Source organism: Panthera pardus, unplaced genomic scaffold (assembly GCF_024362965.1).
Source record: "Panthera pardus isolate Hobbes unplaced genomic scaffold, ASM2436296v1 HiC_scaffold_15, whole genome shotgun sequence".
In the NCBI taxonomy this organism is placed as follows: Eukaryota; Metazoa; Chordata; class Mammalia; order Carnivora; family Felidae; genus Panthera; species Panthera pardus.
In genome coordinates, this window is record NW_026526710.1 from 64,866,388 (window position 1) to 64,881,981 (window position 15,594).

At 35.9% G+C, this 15,594-nt stretch overlaps 1 protein-coding gene across 6 annotated transcripts in view; it reads left to right on the plus strand.

Moving 5' to 3' along the window:
• The window catches only part of SMAD4 (SMAD family member 4), a 107,189-nt gene that overhangs the window by 60,755 nt on the left and 30,840 nt on the right, over positions 1-15,594 (plus strand). For all 6 annotated transcript variants that reach the window (XR_002084325.2, XM_019464031.2, XM_019464029.2 and 3 more), the window contains exons 2-6: positions 4,265-4,642; positions 5,705-5,879; positions 6,315-6,344; positions 11,282-11,494; positions 15,452-15,571. Coding sequence is in view for 5 of the 6 variants with exons in the window: in XM_019464031.2 (XP_019319576.1) it covers positions 4,394-4,642; positions 5,705-5,879; positions 6,315-6,344; positions 11,282-11,494; positions 15,452-15,571 (787 nt within the window). In the remaining variant the exon portion in view is untranslated. The remainder of the gene's footprint in view (positions 1-4,264; positions 4,643-5,704; positions 5,880-6,314; positions 6,345-11,281; positions 11,495-15,451; positions 15,572-15,594) is intronic.

A 15,594-nucleotide genomic window follows, 5' to 3' on the forward strand; every position in this document is an offset into this window, starting at 1 on the left:
TTTTATCTTTTAAAGATGTGTACTTATTTTGAGAGAGAGAGAGAGAGAGAGAGAGAGAGCGAGCACGAGTTGGGGAGAGGCAGAGAGCGAAGGAGAGAGAGAATCCCAAACAGCCTGGCATTGTCAGTGGCTGTCAGCACAGAGCCCAACTTGAGGCACGATCTCACGACTCATGAGACCACGACCTAAGCCGAAAGCAAGAGTCCGATGCTTAACTGTGACTGAGCCACCCAGGAGCCCGTGTATTATTTTTTATGCAAGGAACTTTATATTATGTTTTAGGCACTTGTGATCATAGGAATTCAACAAGGATAAAATCAAGAACATGGTGCCTAAGAAAGTTTTCAAAGGAAACTGTTAAAACAGTTTCTAAGATACCATTAGGTCCCAAATAGCTTAAGTTTTAGGAATGGTAACATCTGAGTGTGGGGAAATAATTACACTCAAATGCTTTAATTATAAATTGGTGCAAATCTTTTGGAACGTAATATCAGAAAATGAATTTAACAACAAAAATTTTGTATTCTTTAAAATTTGTTGCAAGGAAATGCCACAGAATAAAAAAGCTATAGTCACTCCATATTTGCCTCATGTATGTCAGGAAGTGTGCATGGTGCTGGGAATTTCTAAGGTGAGAAAGTTTTGCTGTTTTCTTGAACTTCTAGATATGTGGCAACAGTGTAAGACAAAGACGTAATCATATAACTGTAATATAACGTGTTGGGTTGTAATTGGGGTGTGTTTTAAATTTGAGGGAGGGAATCAATTAACATACCAGGAACACACAGTAAACATACCAGGAAAGTCATTCTCCAGATTGGTGGGGAGAGGAGACATTTAAGCTGCAGTTTGAAGGATAACTAGGACTTAGCCATGTGGATAAAATGAGACTGGATGTTTTAGACAAAAGAAATAGCACGGGCATGGATCTGACAGTGCATACAGAAATGCATCCATTTGACCGTAAAGAGCACTCACCAGTGCCAGGAGTTGGGCACATCCGATGAATGAGACAAGTACAGTCCCTGTACTGTAGATCTTTCAGTCTAGGTCTTAAAATTGTTGTGATGTTGGCATTCAGAAATTTCAAACTGGTGGTTCTCTTGGGCCAGCTTTTTTTTTTTTTTAATTACTATTAACTATAATTTATTGTCAAATTGGTTTCCACACAGCACCCAGTGCTCATCCCAGCAGGTGCCCTCCTCAGTGTCTTGGGCCAGCCTTGAGTTGAAGGTGCGTTGTGTTTGGCATACACGGTGGTTTTTCTCTCTTCCTCTTCCTTCCTCCCCTTTCTCCACAAATAAGTTGCTGATACTTAAAAATAAGATTTTATATACAAATGGGCATTGGAGATCGGTTAGCAGTGGTCTAGCATTCTCAAACGCCACTTCCATGGGAAGTGAATAGTGTTTACCCATTTTTGATGGGTGTGCACTTGTGCTCCTCAGTACTTTTCTTTAAATCCGAGATATTTATATAATTTGCCTGGCTCCTGTAGAGGAGTTGTGAGTCCTGAATGAGTGATTTACTTCTGTCCTTGCCCTTCTGAATTTTCTTTTACAAGTTTTAATAGAAATACAGAAACATGAGTAATGTGTTATGGGAAAATCTTCTTTTAAAGTAAACATTTTAGTACTCAGACTATAAACACTAAACATTTTAGTACTCACACTGTAGCTGCTTTTTACTGAACATTATGTGCTAGGCATTTCATGTAGTTTTTCTCCCTTGAGCTCTGTGTACTCCTTTTAAGCCACGTTCAGAGTTTAACTTAATCTGTCCAACTACTTAGTGTGAGAGCTGGGATTCTAACCCAGGTCTCTGACTCCCAACGTCCCCCACCACCCCAGTCGGGTAATCTTGGGTTATGCAGAAAATCTACCTTCAACATGTATTTATTGAATGTGGGCAAATGCTTGCTATTCAAAGGTATAAGAAAACGTTCTCTGTATTGGGCTAATTTAGTTGAGAAGACAGGCATTTATGTAAAACAGATAACAATAGAGGGGAACATGAGGTAAATACCAAGTGATTGATAGAAATGCCTAGGAGACCCAAAACTACAACAGCATCAGGGAGAATAGAGAGGAGACTGCTAGAAATGACAAAGGTAGAGAATCATGTAACTTTGTGAGAGAATATGGGGGTGGTAAAAGAGAGAAGTAATGGGGGTAGGAAAAGAGAGAAGGAAGTCAGAGATGATTTATCACGCTTTCCAATGCTGGGTAAATGAGTGGAATTAAAGTAAAAGTCATCAGAAGAGGAACAAGCTTTGGTAGAGACTGATGAGTTAGTTTTATTAATTTGGTTGGGGGGGGGGGCGGGTAGATTAATTTTAGTAAAGCTCTATGCCCAATGTGGGCCTTGAACTTGACCCCAAGAACAAGAGTTACATGCTTTACCGACTGAGCCAGCCAGGTACCCAGGGGGGTAGATTTTTAATGATTCAAGTAAATAGCAAAAGAAAATAAAAGCAGAATAGGCATGGAATATAATATCATCAGCAAACAAATTAAAAACAGCTCAGCATAAAGTATAGCTTCCACTCCTGCTTTACTTCATTTATTCTTAGACTGATGGCCTTTTCTTATTCCATGTGGGATCTTAAGGTTAGATAAGTTACTTTAGTTTCACACATATTGGATAGATGCTTCACTAATACTCATTTTCTATATTTTGATTTCTGTTGAAAGTAATTTACTTTATTACAGGTAAAATCTTTTGAGGAATTAAGTGGTCTTTCATTTTAATAACAACTTGATTGGGGGGCGCCTGGGTGGCTCAGTTGGTTAACCATCTGACTCCTGATTTTGGCTCAGGGCATGATCTAATGGCTTGTGAGACTGAGCCCTGTGTCCAGCCCTGTGTCGCATTGGGTTCTGTGCTGACAGCATTGAGCCTGCTTGGGACTGTCTCTCTCCCCCTTCTTTCTCTGTCCCTGCCCCACGTGCACGGGCTTGCGGCTCTCTGTCTCAAAAATAAATAACCATTAAAAAGAATAGTAACTTTATTGAGATATGATTGATATACTCTAAAATTCACTCTTTTAAAATGTATAATTCTGTGGTTTTCATATAGTGATAGAGTTGTGCAACTATCACCATTATCAATTTTAGGATATTTTATTAGCCCTAAAAGAAACTCCATATCCTTTGGAGTTGCCTCTGGCAACCATTAATCTGCTTTTTCTTTGTATGCATTTGCCTGTTCAGATATTTCTTGTAAATGGGATTATACGATATGTGGCCTTTTGTGACTGGCTTTTTTCACTTAGCATGTATTCCAGGTTCATCCGTGTTTTAGCATGGTAATGGTACTTCATTCTTTTTTATGACTGAATAATGTTTACATTGTATGGATATATATATACTCATTTAAATAGTCATTAGTTAATGGACATTTGTATTACACTTCTGGCTGTTACGAATGATAACTGCTGTGAACATTTATGTACAGGTTTTTGTGTGGACATAGGCTTTCAGTAATCTTGGGTAGAATTGCTAAGCGTGGAATTCCTGGGTCATACAGTAACTCTGTGTTTCACATTCTGAGGAATTGTCAAACTACTTTTCAAAGTGGCTGTACCATTTTGCAGTTCCGCCAGCAGTGGATGAGGGTACTGTTTCTCCACTTCCTCACCAATATTTATGATTATCTACCCTTTTGCTTTACTCAGCCTAGTGAATGTGAAGTGGTATCTCCTTGTGTTTTTGATTTGCATTTCCCTGTTGACTAGTGATGTTAGCATATTTCATATGCATATTGGCCATTCTTTGGAGAGAGGAGTATTAGAATCCTTTGCCCATTTAAAAATTTGTGTGCATCTTTTTTACTGTTGTCAGTGGTCTCTTATAACAAAGATGGGTGTTTTTAACTGGTAAACAGCATTTCGTATCAGGTGATGGTAAATTTTTCATGTGTATTATGGTAGACATTTAGGTTTAGTCAATCAAGCGTGTTTTAAAGTGCTGGTCTTCATTAGTAATCATTTAAAAAAGTCATGTTAAGATTTAACTTTAGGGTGACTAGTTCAGTCCACAAGACTTGATTGAGTATGCCCCTATAATAATGAGAAGGCCTAACTAATATTTTTTTTGAATGTCAGAAACAGCAACATTTTAATTAAGTTATTTAAAACTCTAAGTACCAAATTTAAATTATGTACATTGAGTCTTTGACTTAACTGAAGCAACTCCCTCTTTTCCCAAGTAATTGAATCTACTTTGTGAAATGTGTTTTAATGTCTATGTCTCATTTTTTTTAGGTTATCCTGAATACCACATGCCTAATAATTTTCCTTGCAACGTTAGTCATTGTTTTTCACTGCCTCCAAAAGATCAAAATTTCTCCGGAAATTGGAGACCTATTTGATATAAAAGAATAACTTTGACAAATGGACAATATGTCTATTACAAATACACCAACAAGTAATGATGCCTGTCTGAGCATTGTACATAGTTTGATGTGCCATAGACAAGGTGGAGAGAGTGAAACATTTGCAAAGAGAGCAATTGAAAGTTTGGTAAAGAAGCTGAAGGAGAAAAAAGATGAACTGGATTCTTTAATAACAGCTATAACTACAAATGGAGCTCATCCTAGCAAATGTGTTACCATACAGAGAACATTGGATGGGAGGCTTCAGGTTAGTCTTGTTCTAGAGTTTTTCTATGTTTTGTAGTGGCAGATTAAAATATTCTTGCTTTCTTTTACATTACTATTGGATAATTTAATGTTTGCTCCATTTCTTCAGGTACTCTACATCCTGTACCAATATGATTATGGGACTATATGGAAGAATAGATGTTCCTTATAATAAAGTTATATTTTAAGTTTTTTAATGTTACAAGAAAAAAATTCAAAGTAGAAAATTTGGAAATAAAAGCAAAAAGCAGAAGAAACCCCATACCTTTAGCACTTTGGTATTCATCTTTGTAGCTTTTTTTCCTTCTTTTTTTGGTATTATATGTACATTTTAAAAACTGAGTTATATTTGGTCCTTTTATAATTTAGAAATCTGATACTGTATATTTGGTACTTTTATATGAAAAACTCTAAAAGAATTCAAGCATATCTTTAAAATTTAGGATTAAAGGGGCGCCTGGGTGGCTCAGTCGGTTGAGCGTCCGACTTCGGCTCAGGTCACGATCTCGCGGTTCGTGAGTTCGAGCCCCGCGTCGGGCTCTGGGCTGATGGCTCAGAGCCTGGAGCCTGCTTCCGATTCTGTGTCTCCCTCTCTCTCTCCCCCTTCCCCATTCATGCTCTGTCTCTCTCTGTCCCAAAAATAAATAAATGTTAAAAAAAAAAAATTTAGGATTAAAAGCTTATATCTTATAATTTTTTTAATCTTTCATTTTCAGTGATTATATTTTTTGTATAGAACTATATCATATATCTTCTGTGCTGCATGTTTTTAAAGAAACATACAGAAATCTTCTGTCATTAGATTTAAAATGTTTATTTCTAGATTTTAGAAATGGGTACTTCAGCAAACTCATACTTTTTTTTTTTTGCATTTTAAAAACTTGAGCACAGGTCTCAAAGAAGTAACTTTAGTTCATAAATGTTTCTCACTTATGAGATGGGGGTTATAATACTGACTTTGTAGGACTGTAAGAATTAAATGAGAATATATATTAAGTGCCTTATTTAATGTATGATCAGTATATTAACTGATGATCAGTAAATGGTTGTTTGTTTTTCCTAGGTGGCTGGTCGGAAAGGATTTCCTCATGTGATATATGCCCGTCTCTGGAGGTGGCCTGATCTTCACAAAAATGAACTCAAACATGTTAAATATTGTCAGTATGCATTTGACTTAAAATGTGATAGTGTCTGTGTAAATCCATATCACTATGAACGAGTTGTATCACCTGGAATTGGTGAGTAGACTTTGCTCTTATCCTTAGATGCACAAAGGGAACAGATCTCAATAATTTGATTTTTCTACATTAAATTATAAATTTGGAGATAGCCCAGTACTTCAACTAAGGTTAAAGAGTCAGATATTCTTAATGAAATATAAATATTTAAATTTGAACTTTAGAACAGATTTGTATTTTGACTGCTAAAATTAAGTATACACTATAGCTCATATTCTGCCCACTTAGAACATTATTTTTAAAAAATAAGATGGAAGGCATTATAGGTTGAATAGTTTATGTATTGTCAGTTATAAATAGTAGTATTTATACTACTAATCTTGGATTGAAATGGTTTGTGAAGTAAAATTACATTTTGTAATTTTAAATACAATGGAAAATATTATTGTGGTAATGATTAATGTTTCATTTTCTTTTCCCCTTTAAAAAATTAAGATCTCTCAGGATTAACACTGCAGAGTAATGGTAGGTAATCTGTTTCTTGTAACTTTCTGTTTTCTTTTATCCTGTCCCCTCTATTTTTTATTGACCTAAAATTAGTTTGTGTGAGTTCTGGTAGCATTTACAAGAAAAACACTTACTGTTTTGGAAATGTAGATTTGGGGGGGCATTTATCAGTATTTAAAACTGGATTTAAATAGGCTGTTGGTTCTTTGGATTTGAACTACACTTATGTACCAAAGTGGTCTAAAAAAATATGATAGGGGACTGTAAAACATAAACAATATTTTTTGATTGGTAAAAACAGACTATTTTGGAAGAAAATCTCACAGAACAGTTTAAATGAATATAGATACCGATAATGTCTGGTAATTTAGAGTCATGTATAACCTATCCTTTAAAAATACCAATATTCTAATTTTTCTTTGTTTCTAACTTATTTATATATATATTAATATTTTTTCAGTCTTGTTACATTTTGAGTCGATAAAACAAGGCTACTTTAACTTTCATAGATAATTTCCAATTCTGTTTTTAAAAGGAGAGTTTTGAGGTGGGGAAATTAAATCAATGGGGGGGTGTTTTTTGTTTTGTTTTTTAGTATAATATTTGAGAACAGAGTTCTGTTAAAACTTTAGCGCTGTTACTTAGAACGTGTTAATGAGCTAAAATTTTTGTAGGAACTAATTAATTTACAGAGAAATTCTGATAAAGAACCACTATCATCTTAGAAAGGTGTGCTGTTCTGGAGGGAAATCGGTGGGTTGGCACTTCTTGTTGCAGAGTCTTAGGGGTGGGTCAGAACTACCATCCATTTGTTTAACAACCTTAAACAAAATTTAGGAAGAGCATGAAAGTCTACTTGTTTTTATTGTCCATTTTTCTTCTATGTCATGAATAATGGAGGAAGATTCTAGTGCCTTTTGTTACTTGTTAGTGGTTAGTAGGTTTCTGAGAACAGTGGGCTGGTAATGTGGTAGTGGTCTGGGAAGAGTACCTTTAAGATTGGTTCAAGCCCTTGATATTATGTCATTTATTTTCTTTGAAAGTAAATACCCTTCAGATTTTCACCTTTCTCCATCCCTGCTTTTGGAGAATTAAAGTACTAGGGCTTGGGAGACTGTAGTGATAATTATATCAGAATTTCCTTAGTGGTGGTGGTTGTGAGGAGATCCAATTCTGAGGACTCATCACACTCCTCCCTTACTTTGAAATACTGCTGTCATGAGTAGCTGTTAGTGGTCGGATTGTGTGGATGATCAGCTCTTTTTAGTGGCTCTAGGGCTGTTTCAGCCTTGTAGGTCCCCCTAGTGGTGGTTTGTTAAGGCCAGGTTCAGTGGCTCATTTCCTCAGAAAACAACAGATGTTTTTCACAGTCCCTTCTAGATTTGGACAAAGAAATAATACAAAGCCAGGTAAAGAAAAAGTTAAGAAAATGGGATAATTCCTTCACTTTTGTGTTGGAATTTTGGTGATAATCATTTCCAGCTTATTTCCTGTCTTCTATGAAACTTTCCATGACCACATCAGCCTGCATATTCATTTTAAGAAGATTTAATGAACGTGTATTGCTTGGTACTGTGTTAGGATCTCGGGGTGATAGGATAAGTAGGGTATGTTTTCTCCACTCTAGGTAGCTCATAGTCTAGTGGAGGAAGGAAAAGGAAAAGGTAAATGAGACAGCAAGAGTAGCATCAGAGAAATGCTGTGGTCGGAGGTGAGCCCAGTGGCTTCAGCTTTTCTGTCCCTTATACATATTCCTTACACTTCATAGGACATTTTCCAGTCACTACAGGTATGACTGCTCTAAAAGTACAATGAAATCATCACAGCTAACACTTACTAAGTACACATTTGTGTCAGGTACTGACTGAGCCAAGTGCATTCAAGTGTTGCACCATTCCCATTATCCCCTCCATGGTAGGTGGCATTGTCCACACTTGATTAGATGAAGATCAAGATGGACAGCTAGGAGAAGCTGGAGTAATGTGTACTCAATATTAGATACTTAAACAATAAAAAAATATTACAGAAGAGTGTAAGTTCTATGAGGGTAGAGATTTTTCTTTTGTTTATTAATATATCCCAAGTGCTAGAACCGTACCTGGAACATAAGTGCTCAATAAATATTTACTCAGTGGATGAATTTGTGGAATGCTAGTCCATAAAGAGAAATACTTAATAGTTTGGTGTCTGTTTTTCTGGACTTAAAAAATATATACTATATGTTTTTTAATTTTATTTTTTTGAATAGGCAATACATGGTCCATAAATCAAAATACTATAAAAAGGTATACAGTGAAAAGAAGTGCTCCCACCCTTGCCCCCATTCCCCCCTACCTCAGGTAATCACTTTTATTAGTTTCTGGTGTTTCCTTCCAGGGTTTCTTTACGCAAAAATACATGTATTTTTTCCCTCCTTTCTTAAATAAAAAGCATATTGTGCACTTGTTCCGGACCTTGCTTTTTAAATTACGTGATGTGATTTTTTAAACATGCATGTGATCATAGTGTACAATAGTGTTTTGTAACCTACTTTTTTTCTTTTGCAAAAAAGTATATTGCAGACATCTGTCCTTGATACCTACAGTTTCACCCAAGGGACATGGTTTAAGTTATTTGAGAAAGAGACTTGTAGTCAGGTAGAAGTCTCAAGCTTACATTTGGGGAAGGTTTAGTCAATGTATTAGGCAAAAAAATATTATGAGGCATAAAGTAGGATTTAATTGTTACAACTGCACATTAGGCCGAAGAGTCCACTGAAAAGCAAAAGCGACGAGTATCAAGTTGACCAACTGTTTCCTCAAATCGGTAGCTTTCTCTTTATGTACTAGTAATACCAGTATCTGATAAAAAGATCCTAGTCAGTATAACAACAAAAACCCTAAAATGTCCAGGAATTAGAGATGTCAGGATCTATATGAAGAAAATTATAGAACTTTGTTGAATGATATAATTTTTTTGAAAGATTGAATAAATACAGCAATACTCACTTTGTGTCCCAAATGATTTTTTCTTGAATTTTTATGATTTGGCCAACATTAGTGATGAATGGTTGGGTCCAGTTTTTTCTTTTTTCACTTATACATAGTGATGTGTTAAGCATCCTTTTGGTTATCTTTTTGTTTCCCTAGAATTTTTTCATTTTTAAAAATGTTTTTAAATTAAATTTTATTTTGTTAAATGTTTGTTTTGAGAGAGCAAGCACAAGCAGGGGAGGGGAAGAGCGAGAGAGAGGGAGAATGAATCCCAAGCAGGCTCTGCACTGTCAGCGCAGAGCTGGAGGTGGGGCTCAAACCCATACACTGTGAGATTATGATCTGAGCATAAACCCAAGAGTCAGACATTTAACTGACTGAGCCACTCAGGTGCCCCTCCCTAGAATTTTTTAAAGAAAAACTTTTGGGAACGGAATTTTTTGGTCTTAACTATATCAGTGTCTTCATGACTTGTGATGTATGAAAAAGCCCTTTAAGAGATTGTACATAGTAATTTGAACAATGGCTTATTCTTTTAAATATTCTCAATTAAAAAAAAGGTCATGTTGGGGCACCTGGTTGGCTCAGTCTGTAGATTACACAACTCTCAGGGTTGTGATCTCAGGGATCTTAGGGTCATGAGTTCAAGCCCCACTTTGGGCATGGAGCCTACTTAAAAAAAAAAAAAGTCATGTAACTAATTGGTATTTATGTATAATCAATGTTTTCAAAAACTGACATAAGGGAAACACAAAGGGTGCTGGATGTTGATTCTTAATGGAAAAGAGAATGTCTTCTTGTGGACTGTTAATTGATTATTCTAAGAGAACCTAGTATTAGAATTCTGTGGGTTGTAAAATTATGGGGTAGTTTTAGTTTAGAAGCAGTAAAGGGTTGTTTGCTAAAGACAAAAAGCATACCCCAAAACAATAGTCTAAAACAAATAGGGAGGTTCTGGGCAGAGAACAGTTGACATTATCAGTGCAGTCTAAGTTTTCTTTTTTTCCTTGAGGAAAAGGCAGCTTTCCCTAATTTGTTAAAGGAAAAGTGTTGTTGTATCAGCTAGAGTCTAGGTTTGCTTAAGGCATAACCACATAGGTGAAAGATGTTGATTATTGAGTTTTTTCACACCATATGTTTATCAAACATCATTTGATTTGGGTTTCTAGAAGGAAATTTCAGTTTGACTTACCATTTAGGATTTTTCTTTTTGGTTCTAACCCTGGAGGGGACGGACATTGAATACGTTTCAATCTTTGAATGCATGACACTTGACAATAAGTCTAAATCCTGGAATTGGATAGCTGTCAGATCCCACTCATTTCTACAGTGTGAAATTAGCAAGAAGATACAGCTAATTACTTGATCTCAATTTGGTCTTCTCATCTGGATAAACATTTTCCCCAGCCATTTGGTTTTCATCTAACTCCTGTGTTTAAGATGATTATTACCGGGGCGCCTGGGTGGCTCAGTCGGTTAAGCGGCCGACTTCGGCTCAGGTCATGATCTCGTAGTCTGTGAGTTTGAGCCCCGCGTCGGGCTCTGTGCTGACAGCTCAGAGCCTGCAGCCTGTTTCCGATTCTGTGTCTCCCTCTCTCTCTGCCCCTCCCCTGTTCATGCTCTGTCTCTCTCTGTCTCAAAAATAAATAAACATTAAAAAAAAAAAGATGATTATTACTTCTAGGTTAATCAATAAACTAAGGAATACCTCTTCAGGATCATTGCTGGAAGTTGTTGGGAGTACAGTCTATCTTCAGATTTCTGGGGGGTCTGTCAGATTGAATGGTAAAATATATTTGATGTCACTATTTCTAAATGCATAGTTTTTGCTGATAAAGTAGTATTCTTTTCAAATATTATGAAAAATTCTGAGTTAGAGTTATTTACATTATAGTTAATTTTAGGTGTTATTACAATACAAGATTTTTTTTTCTGGTAACAGAAGCTTATAAAATTTTTAAATGTGTTTACTTTTTTATATAGCTCCACCAAGTATGTTGGTGAAGGATGAATATGTTCATGACTTTGAAGGGCAGCCATCATTATCCACTGAAGGTCATTCAATTCAAACCATCCAGCATCCACCAAGTAATCGTGCCTCAACGGAGACATACAGCACCCCAGCTCTGTTAGCTCCATCTGAGTCTAATGCTACCAGCACCACCAACTTTCCCAACATTCCTGTGGCTTCCACAAGTGAGTAGTAGAATCCAGTGTAGTCAGCAAGTTGATTTTCCCTATTTAATATTTACATGTAGTCACTTGGAGGAAACTCCAAGTAAAAATTAAAAGTAATGTGATATCTTTTATAGGAAAAAAGTATTAAAAAGGTCTTTCAGTTGGTCCTAGAAAAAATGGTGTTTGTAATTTTGCAATTTACTTAAATTTTTTTTTTAATGTTTTAGTTTTGAGAGAGAGTGTGGGCAGGGAAGGGGCAAAGAGAGAGGGGTATAGAGGATCTGAAGTGGGCTGTATGCTGACAGCAGAAAGCCTGATAGGGCTCGAACTCATGAACCTCGACATTGTGACCTGAGCTGAACTCACAAACTGCGAGATAGTGACTTGAGGTGAAGTCGGACACTAAAGCGACTGAGCCACCCAGGCTCCCCTACTTAAGTGTTTTTATGTTGATGTACAGTCAACTTGGAATTTAAGTAATAACTTTGATTATAATATTGATTTAAATTAATGGTCAATTTGTACTACCTCTACTACTACATGCAGAAGTAAGAATTGTCTTGAGCTTTCAGATATGTTTTAGAGAAGTGTTTGAGTAGTTAACAAGTAGTTTTGGACCAAGATGTTTGTAAACATTTCTGTTAATGGAATTGCAAGCTTTACTTTAATCAGTTTTTATTTTTTATCTGGCAGAATATTACTTTATAATAGCCGTTTCAGTCTCCCTTGTACAAATTTAGAAAAAAGGATCTTGATAAAGTTGTTCATAACTTATATCCCTTAAGATAGACATTATGTATTTTAGTCAATTTTGAAATAAAGCTAAATTCTGTGTATCTTTTTTTTTTTTTAACAAATTTTTCTAAAAGGCTCTTCTCGTGATAGAGATACACCATCTTCTCTGCTACATTATAGAGACAGAGGGATATTAGGTTTATCTTTTCTTGGGCCTGACCAGGGCAATAATGATTCTGTTCTTTTTTTATTTTTTTATTTTTTTAATGTTTATTTATTTTTGAGACAGAGAGAGACAGAGCATGAACGGGGGAGGGTCAGAGTGAGGGAGACACAGAATCTGAAACAGGCTGCAGGCTCTGAGCTGTCAGCACAGAGCCCGACGCGGGGCTCGAACTCACGGACCATGAGATCATGACCTGAGCCGAAGTCGGCCGCTTAACCGACTGAGCCACCCAGGCGCCCCCGATTCTGTTCTTTAATATTGTTGTTTATTTGCACAGTCACCAAATGTTGCATGGTTTGCTGTTTGGCAAGTGGGGTTGCTTTTTTTTTTTTTTAAAACTAATTACAGAGCAGGGTCTTGGCATGTATATGGTGTTATTTGCACCTGGTTGCTAAGGAGAGTGTATCTCAGCCCACATCAGCAGTAGATTGTTGATAGATCTGGACTAATACTTTGTTAGCTGCCACCAAAGGAAGCATTATTCTATTTAATATCAAATGAGATTCAGAATACAAATTTGATCTTTGGAATAAATGGGGGCCTAATTTCTGTAATTGAGTTTACAAGTAAAGTATACCAAATATCCTCCCTTTAATTCATTTTACCTCTTCACCAAAATGTATGTAGCAACATATTTTGGATTTGCTACCTGAGATGACGGTCTCACCATAGACAGCATATTCTAAGTGGATCTTATAGTTTAAGCATATACTTTAGAGCCTGGGCCCTCTTAATCACTTAGTGCTTCTATTATCTGTCTACTCTTTATTTACCAATTTGGGAATATAGTTTACAGAGTGGTCAGTGATGGATCATAAAAGAAAGCACATTACAGCCAGCCAAGCATAGATTAGTGATAGAGTACAGCCACTTACTTTTATTGATATTATCTGGAGATTAAATTTGCATGCCTTTGTTGATGCTTGCTAAAGTGACTTCATTCTAACTGTTCTATTCCCTAGAGCCAAGTCTATTGAAAACCAGGAAAAGTGATATGAATGAAATGCAGATAGTTTTTCTTGGTATTTTTTAGATATATTTTCATAGTTGAATCGTGATTTTTAAAGAATTTGTTTCAAAATGTTCTGTAGACCTCAAAAAAGTGTATTGATAGGATTAAAAGAAAAGAAATTGGACAAAATAGGGGAATTGGAAGACTATTTCAGGGGCTCCTGGGTGGCTCAGTTGGTTAAGCGTCTGACTTCAGCTCAAGTCATGATCTCCCAGTTTGTGGGTTTGAGCCCTGCGTCGGTCTCTGCACTGGGGGTGTGGAGCCTGCTTGGAATTCTCTCTCTGTCCTTGTCTCTCTCTGTCCATTCCCCACTTGTGCTCTCTCAAAAATAAATAAACTTAAAAAAAAAAAAAAAAGGACGACTTTTTCAAATAAGCTTATCTAGGTGTATTGTTTAATTTCATCTTACACACTTGGAATTGTGTAATAGAAATATTCAGTACCGATAACAACCTGTGTTCATTTGGCACTTGAATATCTTCAGGTTTTTTTTTTTTTTTAAGTATCTGTAAATTAAAATAATCTCATTTATATAGGGACACTTTTTGTAAGGTAGCTAAGAATCTGACATGTACAGTTGTTAAAAGCAAGAGTAAAAATGTCATTAACATTTGAAGATAACTTGGAAAAAATTTTTTGGGATGAGTAGGAAGGGAGGTTTCTAAAAACATCATGTTTAAAAATAAATAATTGGGGAGTATTGAAATAATCTCTTTAACTTTTAATTTTATAATCCTAGCCTTAAGGAAATGTGATTTGTAGAGAGGAGAAAAATGTTCCTTTTCCTTGATACTTTGATCGATGGTGTCATTTCCTTTTGTGTATCTTGATTATATTCCCATTTAGATGAGAAAAGATTGAAGCTATGTCAGTGATAGATAACAACTGTGAAATTTCATTGCTTTCCAAATGGAATAAACAATTGACTTCATTAATGCTTGCTTAAAGAAATCAAGCATTTTCCACTTAAAAAAAAAAAAAAGGCCTTAAAAATGTAGGTCATTGGGTCGCTTGGCTGGCCTGGTTGGTGGGGCATGTGACTCTTGATCTTGGAGTTGTGGGTTTGAGCCCCACGTTGAAGATAGAGATTACTTAAGAAAAAAAAACAATAAAATCTTTTAAAAAATGTAGGTCAGTAAGCGATATTGTAGAATGGTTTTGAATAGAATAGAAGCCACAGGAGTCTTACTCCTTCTGGTATATTACATATAGAAAGAGTAAGTAATTTCTTGTAAATCGAGGAATATGGTAGTGTTCTTGGAAAGAGATGATTTTTGGTTTTTAAAAGTACATGAAAAAATTTCAAAGTAGACTTCGAGTTTGTTGTGGTTTTTTGTTTTTTGGGTTTTTTTTTTTGGTTATTTTTTTTGTGTGTTTTTTTTTGTTTTTTTGTTTTTTTTTTTCGGTGGTTTTTCGTTTTTGTTTTTGTTTTTGTTTTTACTAGCAATGCTCTATTGATGTAACAGTGGAGCTTGAACTTTTCTAAACTTCACCTTACCCATCACATTCCATTTAAAAGATTTGCCTGCTCTGCTTTTCTTTTATCAAACCATAGCATTTTGCCATTACCAGTACCAGTGCTGATGATAATGAATTTCTAGTTTTCAACATTTTCTTGAGCCTGGACTTTTGGAGTCCTAATTAGAAGGGTCTAGAGCTAGATGGCATGGCCAGTGATGAGCTGATGTGCTTCTGAAGTTACTGTGATAGGCTAGACACGTAGTGGGATTTTGCTGGCACGTGAAGAATATTAATGAAGGAAAAGGCCTCTAAAATTAGCTAGGCATTACTTTAAGGTACAATAATTTTCAGCTTTTTCAAGTTAAGGTTTGCCTTCATAGATGACTTTAGGGTTTGTTATTTGATAGACCATGGACTAGTACCACTTTTTGCCCATCTTTATAGCTTCGATCATCAGTTATAGTTGGTCCTTCATTTACTGTATAAAAACGCAGGATTGCATCTCACAATGTACCATATTAATGTCTTCTTGTTCCTCTAGGTCAGCCTGCCAGTATACTGGCAGGCAGCCATAGTGAAGGATTGTTGCAGATAGCTTCAGGGCCTCAGCCAGGACAGCAGCAGAATGGATTTACTGGTCAGCCAGCTACTTACCATCATAGTATGTACATGCTTTTTAAAATC